Source organism: Cnephaeus nilssonii (assembly GCF_951640355.1).
Source record: "Cnephaeus nilssonii genome assembly, chromosome: X".
Classification (NCBI taxonomy): Eukaryota; Metazoa; Chordata; class Mammalia; order Chiroptera; family Vespertilionidae; genus Cnephaeus; species Cnephaeus nilssonii.
In genome coordinates, this window is record NC_137071.1 from 123,272,903 (window position 1) to 123,289,375 (window position 16,473).

Here is a 16,473-nt window from a genome sequence, read left to right on the forward strand (position 1 = left end):
GGATCAGCAGGCACCCCCATCTCTCTGAGTGCTTAACCTATACCTCCTTATTTTATGTGGCCAGATCCTTGTATATGCTTTCAAGTGCAGCAGACAGAGCAGGTGCAGGGATCACAGTGCTCTTGGAAATAGGGACAAGGGTCTGTGGGCAAGGGGGAAACAAACTGAAGCTATAGCACCACCTTCTGGAAAATAAAATAGAAGTTGCCTGTAGCCAGACTGGTGAATTATAAAGCCCACAAAATACATATAAAAGCTTCAAGATTTTGTCATGAGGAAACGAGAAGAAAGAATGGAGTAGCTCTGCCCACATGAAAGCTAAGGAAACACCAGATATGGCAACACTAATCATGTGTACCCCATCTAAAGGCAACCAATGAAGATTTAAGGAGGTGTCTACTACTTCAATGAGAAAACAGTAGTGTAAAAAAAAGAAATATTAAAAAAATCAAGAAAACATTAGTATGTCACCTCCAAAATATATCAATAATTCTTCAAAAACTGAGCTTAAAGGTATAGAATACTGTTATCTAGCTGATAAAGATTTTGGAATAAATGTATAAAGAATTCAATAATCTACAAAGAAAACACAAAAGGAAAGTTCAATTATATTAGAAAAATACACAAACAAAATAAGCTGTTTGCCAGAGTTAGAAATCATCAAACACCCAGAAATTCAATAAATGAGATGAATAATACATTAGAGAGCATCTTCAATAGAGTAGAGCAGATGGAAGATAGAATAAGTAACTAAGAGAATAGGAATTTTGAAATAATAGTTAGGAGTGAACAAAGGAAAACAAAAAGAGCAAAGAAATCCTTATAGTCGATGGGTCTCAACCAAAAATAAAAATGTTAGAATAATGAGGACTCCAGAAAAAGAAGAAAGGGATAAGGTGACAGAAATTTTATGTAAAGAAATAATACTAGGGGAAATAATGAACAACATAGACTGATGAACAAGAACAGACCCAGAAACAAGGAGGCATGGATCAGACTGTCGGGCCTCGGGGGAAGGGTAGGGAAGGGTGGGGGTAAAGGGGGAGATCAACCAAAGGACTTGTGTGCAGGCATATGAGCCTAACCGGCGGTTAAGGACAACAGGGGGGTGGGGGCATGTGTGGGGAGGGGGGTGGGATGGGAATGGGGGATGAGGACAAATATGTGATACCTTAATCAATAAAGAAATTAAAAATAAAAAATAAAAAAATAAAACAGTTGAAAAGAAAAGAAAAAAAAAGAAATAATAGCTGAGCTCAGCTGGTGTGGCTCAGTGGTTGAGCATCAACCTATGAACCATGAGGTCACAGTTAGATTCCTAGTCAGGGCACATGCCTGGGTTGCGGGCTTGACCCCCAGTGTGGGGTGTGCAGGAGATCAATGATCTCTTTCTTCCTCTCCCTTCCTCTCTGAAATCAATAAAAAAATATATTTTTTTATATAAAAAAGGAAATAGCTAAAAGTTCCCAATCCCGGGGAAAGATTTGGAAATTCAAGTTCACAAACCTAATAGGTACCCCATTATCTCAATGCCAAAAGACTTTCTCCAAAATAAATTATAATAAAACTACCAAAAGGGTGAGTCTAAGATAGTGGCATAGAAGGATACTGAACTTGCCTCCTCCCAAGAACACATCAAATATACACCTAAATTTGGAATAATTCCTCCTGAGAGACAACTGAGAGACAATTGAATAGCTTCTACACATCAAATAAGAGAGAGACTGCATAAAGAAAGTTGGGGAGCCACCAGCGGTCTCTGGGAGCTGAGGGAACTCTCCGTGAAAGAAGGAAATGGTGAGCACCATTGTTTACCTATCCCTGGATATCAGGTGAAAGTTCCATCCAGGTTCAATGGCTGACATGAAGGGTTGTTCACCCCTCCAGAGCTAGTGCCAATAGGGACAGGAGGGTGCCATAGCCCATGCACATGAGGCTTCCCCACCAAGAGAGTAATCAAATGGATATGGCATGGTGCTGCTGCACACACCCACGGACTGCATGTACACATAGAGCTCCCCAGCCCAAAGATAAGATGAAACTAGCAAAGCACCACGGTGCCCACATGTAGCACTGCTCTGTCCAAAGAAAGTGCAAAGATATTGGGGTGCTTCTGCATAAGTACATAGAGCTGTTCTACCAGGAGAAAGTGCAGAACCAGCAAAGTGCTGCAGTACAAGCACACAGGGCTGTCCTGTCCAGAGAAAGTGTGGAACTAGTGAGGCACTATGGTGAGCACACACAGTGCTACCCCACCAGGAGAGGTTGCATAACTGTTGGGGTGCTGCTGTGTGAACACATAGAGATGCCCCCCCAAACCCAAACCTCCTCCAAATACAAAAATACAACCCAGAACTTCCACTTCTGGGCATTTATCTGAAGAAAACAAAAATACTAACTCAAAAGATATATACACCCCTATGTTTATTGCAGCCTTACTTACAAGATATGGAAGCAACCTAACTGCCCATTAGTAGACCATTAGATAAAAAAGATGTGGTGTCCTAGCTGGTTTGGCTCAGTAGATAGAGTGTTGGCCTGGGGACTGAAGGGCCCCAGGTTCGATTCTGGTCAAGGACACATGGCCTTGGGGTTGTGGGCTCAGTCCCCAGTAGGGGGCGTGCAGGAGGCAGCTGATCAATGATTCTCATCACTGATGTTTCTCTCTCTCCCTTCCTCTCTGTAATCAATAAAAAATCCTACATAATAAAATGGTAATATGTAAATTACCATCACTCCGCTACGCCCACGATTGGGCCAGCAGGAGGCGCAGGGGGCGGGACTCAGGGTGGCCGGGGTAGCTGATTGGGCCAGCAGGACGCTGAGCTCGCGTCTGTACCATGGCTGCCGGAGGCTTTCGGAAGGCCTGGGGCACCGGCGGACAGCCGGACAGCTCCCCCGCGATCAAAGGCCAAAGCGGGGGACCTGGCCGGCTGTCTGCTCCGGCGCAAGGCCTTTCGAAAGCCTCTGCAGCGCCGGAGGCTTTCGGAAGGCCTGGGGCACCGGAGGACAGCCAGCCCGCTGGTGTACCAGGTGCATGATTAAATCATGCACTGGGCCTCTAGTATTTTTATAAAAAGATGTGGTACATTAATATAATGAAATATTACTTGGCCATAAAACAGAATAAAATCTTACCATTTGGGACAACATGGATGCACCTAGAGGGTATTATGCTAAGTGAAATAAGTCAGACAGAGAAAGACAAATACTGTGTGATCTCACTTATAAATGGAATCTAAAAATATCAGATTCAAAGAAATAGAGAGTAGAATTGTATTTGCCAGTGTTGAGTGGTGGAAGAAATGGAGAGGTGTTAGTCAAAGGAGTAAAAACTTTCAGTGATATGATGAACAAATTCAGGATATCAAATGTACAGTGTGGTGGTGACTACAGTTAACAATATGGTATTGTATACTTGAAAGTTGCTATGAAAGCAGAGCTTTAATGTTCTCACCATAAGAACAACAACAAAATGGTAATTATGTGAGGTGAAGGATGTGTTTACTAACTTAATTGTGGCAAACATTTCACAATATACATGTATCAAATCATCACATTTACACCTTAAATTTATACAATATTTTTAATCAACTAGAGGCCCAGTGCACAGATTCGTGCACTGGTGGGGTCCCTCAGTCTGGCCTGCTGGGATTGGGCTGAAACTGGCTCTCCGACATCCCCCGAGGGGTCCCGGATTGCAAGAGAGCGCAGGCCAGGCTGAGGAACCCCACTGATGCACGACTGGGGCTGGGGAGGGACCGTGGGAGGATTCCAGGGCATGCCCAGCCCATCTCACCCAGTCCCTGATCGGCCGGACCCCAGCAGCAAGCTAACCTACCAGTTGGAGTGTCTGCCCCTTGGTGGTCAGTGCACATCATAGCAACTGGTCAAACGGCTGGACGATCGGACACTTAGCATATTAGGCTTTTATTATATAAGACTAGGGGCCTGGTGCACAAAATTCATTCACTGGGGAGGGGTCCCTCAGCCCAGCCTGCCCCCTCTCACATACTGGGAGCCCTCAGGGGATTTCCTACTGATGGCTTAGGCCCGCTCCCTGTTGGGAGCAGACCTAAGCTGCAGTCTGGCCTTCCTTTGCAGGAGGTGACCAGGCTGATCAGGGGAAGGTGCCAGCCCCATCACCCCACTGCTGCAGCCACTGCCAGTCACCGCAGCCACCAAGGTATTTTCATCAACATGGACTCCAGTCCCTTCACCATGAAAAAATGACAACTTTCTTTAAGCATTTCAAGATGTGTCTTTCATAGGATATGACATTTCTTTCTTTATTTTTCTTTTTATCCTCACCTGAGGATATGTTTCCATTGATTTTTTTCCCCTTCCCTCCGATCCCAGGCTCAGCCCCTTCCCAAGCCTAAAGCCTCCACCCCAGGCTTTAGTCTTGGGAAGGGCCCCCTCCTCCAATAGCCGGCTGGGAGTGACCTGGGTGCTGAGGAGGTTCCCGGGACCCAGGTATGTATGCAAATTAACCACCATCTTTGTTGGGTTAATTTGCATACTCACTCTGATTGGCTGTGGGTGTAGCGGAGGTACAGTCAATTTGCATGTTTCTCTATTATTAGGCAAGATTATAAATCAATAAACCTGGTAGAAAAAATGTAATTTGGAGAAATGCTTAAGGAAAATATCCAGGCTACTAATGGAATTAACACATTCAGATATTCAGCACAAGGAGCCAAGCTATCAGGTCAGTTTTCCTTACACCCCTCCCCTCATGAGAAGGGTGAAAAGCCTGTATTCTAGGCCATTCACACCCAGCTGTTCTGGCTTCTTATGATCTTTTGGCCCAGATGTAATGATTCTTTGCTTAGATGTCCCCAGCATATGCACCTTCCCCTTGCTAACCTTCTTTAATTCTTTTGAAAATATACCTGGTCCCACCTTAGCCAGTTTGGCTCAATGATTAGAGCGTAGGTTGCGTGTTCGATTCCTAGTCAAGGGCACTTACCTCTGTTGTAGGTCCCTCAGCCCCTATAGGGGCAAGTGTGGGAGTCGAGTGAAGTGTCTCTCTCACGTGGATGTTTCTCTCCCCCCCTCCCCCCCACACACTTCCTCCCTCCCTTCCACTCTTTCTGGAAATCAATGGAAAAAATATCCTTGGGTGAAGATTAACCAGAAAAATGTACCTGGTCCCATTCTCACCTATCCCCACTCATTCTCTGCCCAGTGCTTGTACCTAATCTGACAAATGAATCAGAATAATGTACTTGTGGGTGATCAAATATGAATTTATGTATTAACTCTCCCAAGTAATCCTGTGATTTTTTTAAATAAAATGATTCAGAAGAGAAGTGTTTTTGTATTCACTATTCCCGTGACAATATTTTCTGCCAGCTTGTTTCCCTCCTGTATCTCAGACTTATTTTAAACCCTCAAACTCAGGTTCTTCATTTCTCACAAAAAGTACAGTAATCTAGTTGGTGTGGATTCTTCCAAAATAATATGATTTCAAGATCATTCCCTGTAGGCTAATATGGATCTACTTCATTCCTATTAACTGCCACATTGTATTCCACAGCTTATACCATAATTTATTGTCATTCCTCTATTGATAGATATTTAGGTTGTCTATAATTGGTCATTATTATAATCAATGCTGAAATGAACATTTTTAGTGTATATGCACCAACCTCTATATATATGAGCATCCCTGTACTATAGACACCAAAAAGTAGAATTTCTAAGATATAGGGTATATGGTCTTTTTGGTCATAATAAATACAGGAAAAATTCCCTCCAATATGACTAACGCTTTTTATCTCCAACCAGTAGTGAATTATATTTGCCCATTTTCATATATTCTGTCAACACTTGGTCTTATAAAACTTGTAATATTTGCCATTTAAATGAGTAAAAAATAGTTCTCATTCTAATTTTATTTCCATGATTAGTAGTGAACATATTTTTATGTTTATTGACTATATATAATCTACCTGTGAATTATTTGTTAATTTTTATTCGTTTTATAGTTTTATTATTTGTGATTTCTTTATATATAGGGTGTCCCAAAAATGTATACACACTTAACAGCTGATAGCTCAATTGATGTTTCTCTATTTTCAGATTTAACCCATTGAAATGAGTAATTATTCAAAGTGTGTATGTTGGACACACTTGTGTTATATGTGTGGCTGTGTTTTACCTTCTTATGGTATCTTATATTATTCACATATTTTTAACTTGCAGAAATATAGAACACATATCTATTATGATATTTAAGACACTACTGTGTTGTTTTTCTTTCTGGTATCCCTCATTAGGAAGTGAATTGCTTGAGAGTAGCTGTATTTTATTCATTTCCATAGCAACCAGCAAAGAGTCTGGATTATTGGTAGCTTTTCAGTCAATATTTGTAGCATCCAGTTGATTATGCTTTTAACCCAAAGGGATGACAATGACTCTTAGAATAAAGAAATATTAACGGAAAACCTATAAACCCTGAGAATTCTTGTTTTGTATCATTTGTAATAAAAAATCCCTTTCTGGCAGTCACTCTTCGATCTGTTTTTCTAGATCTTGTTCTCAATCTTTCTCACAGGATTTCCCCCTTTCTACTTTCTCCCCAGTGTCTCTGAAAGACAAAGCTTCCCAAAGCCGAGTCTTCGAACAAGACAGCCTCCCACATCCCCACCAAAGGCTGGTATTTATACTGAAGTAGCTTTGGAGTTTAAAGCTGTCCCTATCCCCTCCTCTTCTGCAGTCCTTCTTAGAAAAAAACAACAACAACAAATAAATGATGGGGAGAATAGGAATGGGCAGGGAAAGCCAGCCAACTGAATCAGTATCCACAAGAGTCTTTGTAGGAAACATTTTTAAAAAGCATTCAGGCTTAGCCGGCATGGCTCAGTGGTTGAGCATTGACCCATGAACCAGGAGGTCATGGTTCAATTCCCCGTCAGGGTACAGGCCCGGGTTGCAGGCTCGATCCCCAGTAGGGGGGTGTGCAGGAGGCAGCCGATCAATGATTCTCTCTCATCGTTGATTTTCTATCTCTTTGTCTCCTTTCCTTTCTGAAATGAATAAAAAATATATATTTTTTTAAAAAGCAGTCTTCATGAGACCCCATTCTGGGACGTTTCTGACTAGATTACCAAGAATGGGGAGGGCCTCATGTGCTTAAACAGAGAAATTATTGTGCTTAAGACAGACCAGCTTCCTTTCTTGCCCCATGCTAATATACAATAGTTTCATCACTATAGTTTACGCAGCTAAGGCCGGGGGATCTAGCTATTTATGCCATGCCATATGGAGGAAACATAAAATAGAGACAAAGTCAAAATAATATCCATGGTATCTGAAGTTTAAAATATTTTATTAATAAAAAAGTACAATAATCAAACATAACAAGATTGCTTAGTACCCAAGCACACACTCTGCCCGGATGCCACAGAGGGAGAGTCTCTTTAGGTTAGAACAGAGTAACCTCTAAAGTGGCCATGCTAGCTGAGGAAATCCTTGAGTATTTCCAGGTGCACAACAGGCTCGTATATAAGAGATTGTTCATGATCCTAGCCTCAAAGCCATATCTCTGGAGCAAGAACTAGTATAACATAGAGGAAAATGGGGTGCTGCTCTAAAGCACTGAAATAACGAGGCACAAACATAAGAGTTATAGAGACTAAAGCTTATATACTGTTCTGTAATTTCTTTAAACAAACTAACAATGACAAAAAAATTCAGTCAGTCCCTTCACTTCGAGCTCCTTTCCCCAACATACATACACAAAAAAGTTTCTGGGACTGCTCTGCTGCTGTGACCTCCTGCCAAAAAACCAGGGATGGACAATACTAGGGATTCTCTTCCTCTTTTCATTCAGAAATACAATAAAAACAGCACTGCATACAACATACTTAAAAAGTAATGTCCAACACAACTACTGACCCTGGGAAACATCTACTGGAAGGGAAAGAGAGTTTAACAGTTAACAAAATAATATCTCTCCCTCAGCCCTCAATCCACCATCAGAAAAGGAAATGGAAGGTGAAACCAGAGTGAGAATCAAAGAAATATCCTGCCACTGGTATAAATTGCATCCTCTTCCACCCCGCTCCCACCCCAAACATCCCACCTCACTTCTCTCCTACCTATACTGTTCAGGGTACAGTAAGTGGGGAGAGAGAAATGTAACTGGTGAAGTTGAACTGAGCAGTGTCTGGAAGGGCTCTGGAAAATTGCCTTTGTGCTTCTGACAGGGTGACATGTAATGTGGTCCAGGCAGAGTGAAGAAAGGGGAATACAGTGTTTGTAGCAATGGATTTTGTCTACCTATCCCTTTAGGCCCTAATATGCTTTGAGTCTGGAATCAGATCAGAATTCTATAGTTAGTAACAAGGAGAATGTAGGAAAAGTGAAAGTAGAATAGGAAATAATATTGCTTCCAGTGACCGCTCTTCAATTATCCTTGTCACTGACTCAAATTTAGCTCTGTATCACCCAGAAAATCGAATCCTCCCCGTTTTCTAGGGTAAATATAGGGTATTAGAATTATCATCATAGATCACAATACTTCTTATTCACTTAGGCATCTCCCATCGTTGTTGCCAACATCCATTAATAAGAATCCTCACAACATTCCTGTGAGGTAGATATTTAGATCCCCATTTTACAGATGGGTTAACTGAGGCACAGAGAGGTGATGTGACTTGCCTAAGGTCAACCAAGTGAGAGATGAGAAAATACGGGAGAGGTAACTTAGGATAGCACCCTTAATGTCAGAGAGCCATATTTGCCAGTGAGAAAGGATAGTGTTATGTTTTACTTTAAATTGGGCACACCCACTTTCTTCTGTGTCCATCTCTCTATGTAGACATTAGCACACTATGGGGGAATCAATAATTTCCCTAGGCTTATTCAAGGTTGGCTCAATTCCCAATGGTTTGGTTATTGAGGAAACTTTTGGGGGGCAGAATAGATTTTCAAATTCTTGGAACCATGATCATAGAAATCCCTAATTCCTAAATTTTGCAGATCACTTTGTTTCAAAAAAGCTGTTGGAGTTTGAAAAAATGTTACTATCATACACATAAGCACTGTGTTCTAGTTGTTATCCACAGTGTACAGATTAACAATTCAGATACTGCTATCTATAATCATAAAAGCATAATATGCTAATTAGACTGGACATCCTTCTGGACGAAACTGGGGCTGCGAGGAAAGCCCAGGTCCCGGGGGCCAGAGGGAAGCTGGTGCCAGCAGCCGGGGGAAAGGAAGGCCTACTCTTGCATGAATTTCGTGCATCAGGCCTCTAGTATATTTATACTAGAATTGCACAATTAAGCAAATAGATGTCAGAGTGTGGGAGACAGATTTCTTACTGTTTGAGTGGGAGGTTACAAATAAGCAAAGGGAAAAGGCTAGAATGATACATTTGGTGATGGACTGGTGTTGGCAACATCAGTATGAACTCACGTTTAGCTTAATGAAGATATGGAAGATTACATATAGAAATATTTGTAGATATGTGTATATATACATGAGTTAGTGTACATACATATATTTTCTTGTTCTGTCAGCTGAGATGGCCTAGAAGCAACAATACCCCAGTAGCCATAAGCATACCTAATCCTAGATCTTGGTTTCTAATACAATTATCCATTAAAAGGAATCAGGGCTCCTGAAAGAAATGGTTGATTATAAGAGTGGGCCAAAAATATATATGATGAGCCTGGAGCATCTTGTAGTGCCAGTAAATAAATATATGCTAAAAAAAAAAAAACGATGGGGGTATGTCAAAAGGACTTGGGAGTCAACCCAAAAGAGCATCCAATGGCCAAAAGCTGGAACAATTTGAGCATACAAAATAAAATTGTATTGGATTATAACCCCAAGTATAAAGTAAATGTGAGTCCATACTGATACAAGTAAATTATTACATAAATAAATGAGGAAGAAGAGTCAAATCTCCCGTGCAGAATTCCAAATAATTTTTTTGTAGATATTCACACTCAAGGATGTGGTGCACAACTCTCCACTCAAGTGTGGGCTGCATAGTGACTTCCTTCCAAAGAGTACAGTATGGAATGTGGGGAAGAAAGTACAAAAGAGGAAGCTGACAGCCAAAACCGGTTTGGCTCAGTGGATAGAGCGTTGGCCTGCAGACTGAAGGGTCCCAGGTTCGATTCCGGTCAAGGGCATGTACCTTGGTTGCGGGCACATCCCCAGTAGGGGGTGTGCAAGAGGCAGCTGATTGATGTTTCTCTATCATCGATGTTTCTAACTCTCTATCCCTCTCTGTAAAAAATCAATAAAATATATTTTTTTTAAAAAAGAGGAAGCTGACAAACACAATTTCAGCCAGGTAGTCCAGGTCAACATCAAAGATTAAGTCATGTTAATTTGATGTGATAAAAAGAGCCGTTTACCTCTATGGTCTTCCTCCTTTTAACCTCAGTTTAATCATGAGAAAAATATCAGACAAATCTCAATTGAGAGACATACTACTCAAAAGTGTCAAGGTCAATAGGAAAAAAAATCTGAAAAAATGCCACATTCAAGAAAAGCCCAAGAAGATATGACCCCTAAATGTGACATGGTATCTTGAGTGGGATGCTGTAACCAAAAAAAAAAAAAAAAAAGGATATTAGGTAAAAACTTAGGAAATTTGAATAAAGTTTGGACTTTAGTTAATAAAGCATCAATATTACTTCATTAATTATAACAAATGTGCCATACTAATGAAAGATGTTAAAAATAGGAAAAAACAGATTGTAGGGTATAGGGAAACTCTAGAATCTTCACAATTTTTCTGTAAATCTGCAACTGTCCTAAAATAAACATTTTATTTAAAAAGAAGTTACCCTCACAAATCTTTCTGTCTTACCCACAATTCTTTCCACCTAATCTAACCAACCAATTCACATTCTTCAGTTTTTCCCGAATTTTCCAATTATAATCATCTATAGTTATGTTCAACTGACAATTATCTACAAATGGAGGAACTCCACTTCAACAAATCCCAGGATATTGTCCAATCCCAGCAAACAAGGTTACTTAAGAGCTACAGTTCCTGCCCAGCCAGTGTTGCCCAGTGGATTGAGCATTGTCCCACGCACCAAGAGGTCGAGGTTCAATTCCCAGTCAGGGCACATGCCTGGATTGCAGGCTCGATCCTCAGTAGGGGGTTTGCAGGAGGCAGCTGATTGATGTTTCTATCTTTCTCTCTCTCTCTCTTCCTCCCTCTCTAAAAATAAATAAAAACATATTCTTTTTAAAAGAGCTACCATTCCTTTTCATCTCACTGTCTACTTAACAAAATTCTATGTGCTTTTGGTGTACTGTATTGTACTATATTTGAATCCCTGTATGATATGAAATACTCTTAATAAATTTTGACACATCTCTTAAAGAACATATAATGATTGGAATGATTTTATTGTTATTTGGAGGGGACTATTAATAAAGCAGTAACAAAATCCCTCATTACTTTGCAGGAAAAAAATTGAATAAAGGTTTAGGGATGGCAGAGATAGCAATATTAGGAATTTTAATTTGATCATCATAGTTAGTACAATAGTATGTTTGATAGCCTTTATTTATTAACAGGTTATATGCTCCAATGCAAAAGATCCTGAGGTCTGGGGAGCGTAAGACAGTTATGAACTCTGAGAAAGGGAGTCTCGGGATCCAAACTCTGGAGAAAATGGGTCCTTGGACTCTACTGTGAAACACTGTATCAACTACTCAATTATAAGCTTAAGCCAATATGTATGATGGTAAGTCACCTTTAACCATCTTAGAGCTACATAAAAGTTCCCTTTCAGTCTATAGTGTGGAACTTACACACCAAAAGTCAGAGGAAAGTCTGTTTCAAAATAACCATGAGAAGTGTAAAAATCCACATGTCGTTTTGAATAATACAGGCAGGCCTTGAATTCATGAAGGTTTATAATCTGGACATTGTATGTTTAAATGAGGTAAATCAATTCTGAGATATTACAGAAAGTGTTAGAAGAGAAATATTGTGTACCTAATGTTATATGTCCATGACCACAGGCACACTTTACTTATAATGTAATCAACTGAGTGTTCTAAAGTTTTCTGAAGCATAACATAAAATTGGACAAATACTGCAACCAATCATGTAAATTTTTCTCTAATCTGATTTAATAATGTGACCCCTGGGCGAATGAGTGTGCAGGTCTATAAGGCCTCAAGGAACATCTGTGGAAAGAATCTGACCCGTATTTGTCTCATCTGTAAAATATGAATGATGGATTGGACTAGATGGCTAATAGGATCCCTCATTGGTGCTAGAATTCTATGATTTATTCAGAATGGACACACCTTGGGAGGTAGTAACCTAAAATATGTAAGCAGGGACTGGTTCAATATCTGCCAAGGAAAAGGGTTTCCATATGAACCTTTAGGAGAGAGGCTGAGTCCAAAGTTAAGTGATACAAACTCCCCCTCCCCCCGGAGAGAGGAAATATGACATGTGGAGGTAGATCTGAGGTCCAGAGCCTGGAACACAGGGTTTGATGTCTCAGAGACTATTATGAAATAGACTTGGTAACCAAATGTCTATATTATGCAATATGCTGTAATGGCTAAAACAGATGCCATAGGTGCTCATAGCAGTTGCAGAACATCCAATTGCTTTCTGTATCTCAGTTTTCACGAAAAGCCTCCTATTCCAATTGAAACACAGGAATGCATGCTAATAATGCCACGGAATGAACAAATCTTTTTCTGACAACCCCTCGCCTTTCTATGACATGGCCCCAGTGTATGATTTCTCATCATGCATTATACTCATAATAGTTGCTTTATGTAAACAAAAGAATAAACAGTACAGTACAGCCCCTCAAGACACTGTCTCAACAGGCTGCCATTTGAATGAGGTTTGTGATTACAGCACTTTTAGCGTCATATCCAAGTGCAAGTCCCTCTCTATGGGTTTTCAGGGTTATCCTGGTTCTGCTTCTTCCTGTCATGGTCCAACATGCTCTCCTGAAACACCTTTCATCCTACCGGCATGTCAACGTGTGCTTCAAATACTTGTCCTAACTCCGTGGTCGGCAAACTGCAGCTCGCAAGCCACATGCGGCTCTTTGGCCCCTTGAGTGTGGCTCTTCCACAAAATACCACGGCCTGGGCGAGTCTATGTTGAAGAAGTGGCGTTAGAAGAAGTTTAAGTTTAAAAAATTTGGCTCTCAAAAGAAATTTCAATCGTTGTACTGTTGATATTTGGCTCTGTTGACTAATGAGTTTGCCGACCACTGTCCTAACTAATATTTAACCCAAAAAGGTGATTGTGCTGTAAAATCCTTAATGTTGAAGGAGGAAGAGAAGGAAGGAGAAGGAGATGGACAAGATCACTTCATTCCCTTCAATGGACTTAAGAAGCAGAAGTGCCCTCACTGTGTGAAAACCAACCTGTAAGGACAAATAGGATTGGATTTACAAAACCTTTGAGTTTTGTATGGGACTCAGTAAATTCACTGAAAATGTGTCCTATGCTCAGGATGCCAATCCATTCTACCAACAAGCTACACTGTTATGCCCTCTTCTGTCTAGGAACTTGAAAAAAAAAAAGTCATTTTAAAACACTACCAACCACTTTTAAGTACTGATTTTTTAAAAATATGGATAAGAATTCTAGAACAAAAGGAGGGAAAAACAGGAAAAAAAGCAGCATATGTTTGTTCACAGCCTTGAGTTGGATTCCTGTTTTGTTATTGTAGAAAAAGTGTCCCATCTGCGACCATGGGTGCCACACTTTTTATTCAACCTATACGGAGATGTGAAGATGGAATATGAGGAGCCACCATGGGAAATCAGCTATCTTTTCCTCCAGTCTCATCAACCTGGCTCAGTGAGCTACTCCAGTCCCATCCCAGAGGCAAGCTGAAGTCAAAGAGGGAAAGATGGTCATGACCTCAGCACACACACAGGAATGAGACCAGCGCAGCTCTTCTAGTGCGGACTGTGGAGCTCACATGGTGTCATGGCGCCTGCGGTGCAGGGACAGGTGGTCAGAGCGAGAAAAGCTCCGGTTGCAGTCTGTGCACCGGAAGGGCTTGATGCCTGTGTGCTTGCGGAAATGGCGAGTGAGCTCATCTGAGCGAGCAAATTTCCAGGAGCAGCCATCCCAGGTGCATTTATAAGGCTTCTCTCCTAAAAGGGGGAAGATGAAAAAAACAAGGGGAGTCAGAGATGTTTGGACACGGAAAAGATAACAGAGGCCATAAGCTTTTATCTAGGCTTTGGTCAAAAGGTGAGGCAATCACTTTGAAGATAGGCTCTGCTTCAACCTTACAGAAGTGCTCAGGAGAAGCTAAGGCGGCAGACGCTGGCTCCAACAGGTCTTTGCTTGAATCCTGGCTCTACTACATACCAGCTGTGTGACCTGAAATAAGTAACTTCTCTCTGGCTGGGTCGCTGTTTAATCATCTCTAAAGGTGAAGAAAATAACTCACAGGGCTGTTTGACACTTCTTTTCTGAACACAGCGAGTAAATGATAAACCTGGGATCCAAACTGAGGTCTTTGACACTTGACCCTGTACCACACTGTAGCAGCCATATCCTCTCCTCTAAAATCTCCCAGCAAATAGTCGAAAGTAGAGACATATACACAGAAAGAAAATGTGATTCACTAGAAGGAGCCCTCAGATCAGTCTACAGGCCTTCTTCTGTGTCAGGTCAGAAATTAAAGTGCATGGAATGGGAGGAGAAGATTAAGTCAAATTTTTTAAAATTGTTCATGCTCAGTATCCGCAGGTTGCTTCTGGGTTAGATATGGAATATGTATGCTCTGGATAAAAAGCTAAAAGAAAAAAGTAATAGAAAATACATTAACACATGAGGATCCCATTAGGGTGTGTAAATCACACAGTACATGTTTAAATACTCAGAATAAAGGCAATATCAATATACTTAAATGCAAATTATGAAATAAATTAACAGTAAGTGAATATCTGGAAAGTGAGGAGAAAAATTGTGGGAAAAGGACTTTCTCTTTTTACTTTTCACTTTTCTGTGTCAATTGAATGTTTTAAAAATCGTGATATCATATCGTATAATAAATTTTTATTTTCTTTGTTTTACATCTATTTTAATCATAGTTAACATACAATATTATATTAGTTTCAGATGTACAACATAGTAATGTGATCATCTCACTAATTCTAAGAATCATAAAAGAGAGAAGAGACATTACAATGGATCCCTCAGATATAAAAAGTATTATAAGGGAAAATTATGAACAATTATATGCCCACAGACTACATAACTTAGAAGAAATGGATAAATTCCTAGAAACATACAACCTACCAAAACTGGCTCAAGCCCTAACCGGTTTGGCTCAGTGGATAGAGCGTCGGCCTGCGGACCGAACGCTCCCAGGTTAGATTCCGGTCAAGGGCATGTACCTTGGTTGCGGGCACATCCCCAGTAGGAGGAGTGCAGGAGGCGGCTGATGGATGTTTCTCTCTCATTGATGTTTCTAACTCTCTATCCCTCTCCCTTCCTCTCTGTAAAAAAGCAATAAAATATATTTTTTTTAAAAACTGGCTCAAAAAAAAAAAGTAGAAAGCCTAAACAGGCCATCAACAAGTAAGGAGATTGAGTCAGTAATCAAAAATCTTTCAACAAAGCCTGGCCGGTGTGGTTCAGTGGTTGAAGGTCGACCTATAAACCAGAAAGTCACAGTTCGATTCCTGGTCAGGGCATAGGCTGGGATTGCGGGCTTGGTCCCCAGTAGGGGCATGCTGCTGGTCAACGCTCAGCCACTGAGCCACTCTGGCTGGGCCCCCTTACACTCTTGCAACTCAATGCTTCCACCACCAACCACTGCACTTAATATGCCCTAGCAATGCTGGGCTTCCGTCAGTTATTAGAACAAGACAAACTTATTCCCATCTCCCAGCTTTTGTACTCTGCCTAGATAAGAGCAACACTTTCCTTAAACTTTTGGCATAGTTGGCTCCTTCTCATATTAACTATGTCGTTTAATGTAAGAACCTATTTTAAAATACTGATTTGAACAACCTTTTAAAAAGCATTTATTAGACAACTGGGGAAATTTGATATTAAGGAATTTTTAGATTCCTTTCTTTGAGCACTTTAAATATCTCCTGCCACTCCCTTCAGCTTATTTTTAAATGTCCGTTGCCTTTTAAAGATATATTCTTAAGTATTTATGACAAAGATAATATGATGTCTGAAATCTGCTTCAAAATAATAGTATGGGATGGGGGAGTTGCTAGGGGTGTAGAGAGAACAAAATTGGCCACATACTGAAATAATTGCTGAAGTTGTCTTTCTCACATAGATGTTTCTCTCTCTGTCTCTCCCCATCCCTTCCACTCTTTTTAAAAACAAAATCAATGGAAAAATATCCTCAGATGAAGATTAAAAAAAGAAAGAAAGAAAGACTTACAGGTGATCAATGGAGATGATGGCCATTCAGAAGACACCAGGCTTAGTGTAGTCATAGGCTGGTTTTATAA

At 40.6% G+C, this 16,473-nt stretch overlaps 1 protein-coding gene across 5 annotated transcripts in view; it reads right to left on the reverse strand.

Moving 5' to 3' along the window:
- Positions 1–7,319: 7,319 nt before the first annotated feature.
- Positions 7,320–16,473, reverse strand: part of KLF8 (KLF transcription factor 8) — a gene marked incomplete at its 3' end in the record, with an annotated part of 96,298 nt that continues 87,144 nt past the window's right edge. For all 5 annotated transcript variants that reach the window (XM_079765381.1, XM_079765380.1, XM_079765378.1 and 2 more), the window contains exon 6: positions 7,320–14,139. In XM_079765381.1, coding sequence (XP_079621507.1) covers positions 13,958–14,139 — 182 coding nt within the window. The remainder of the gene's footprint in view (positions 14,140–16,473) is intronic.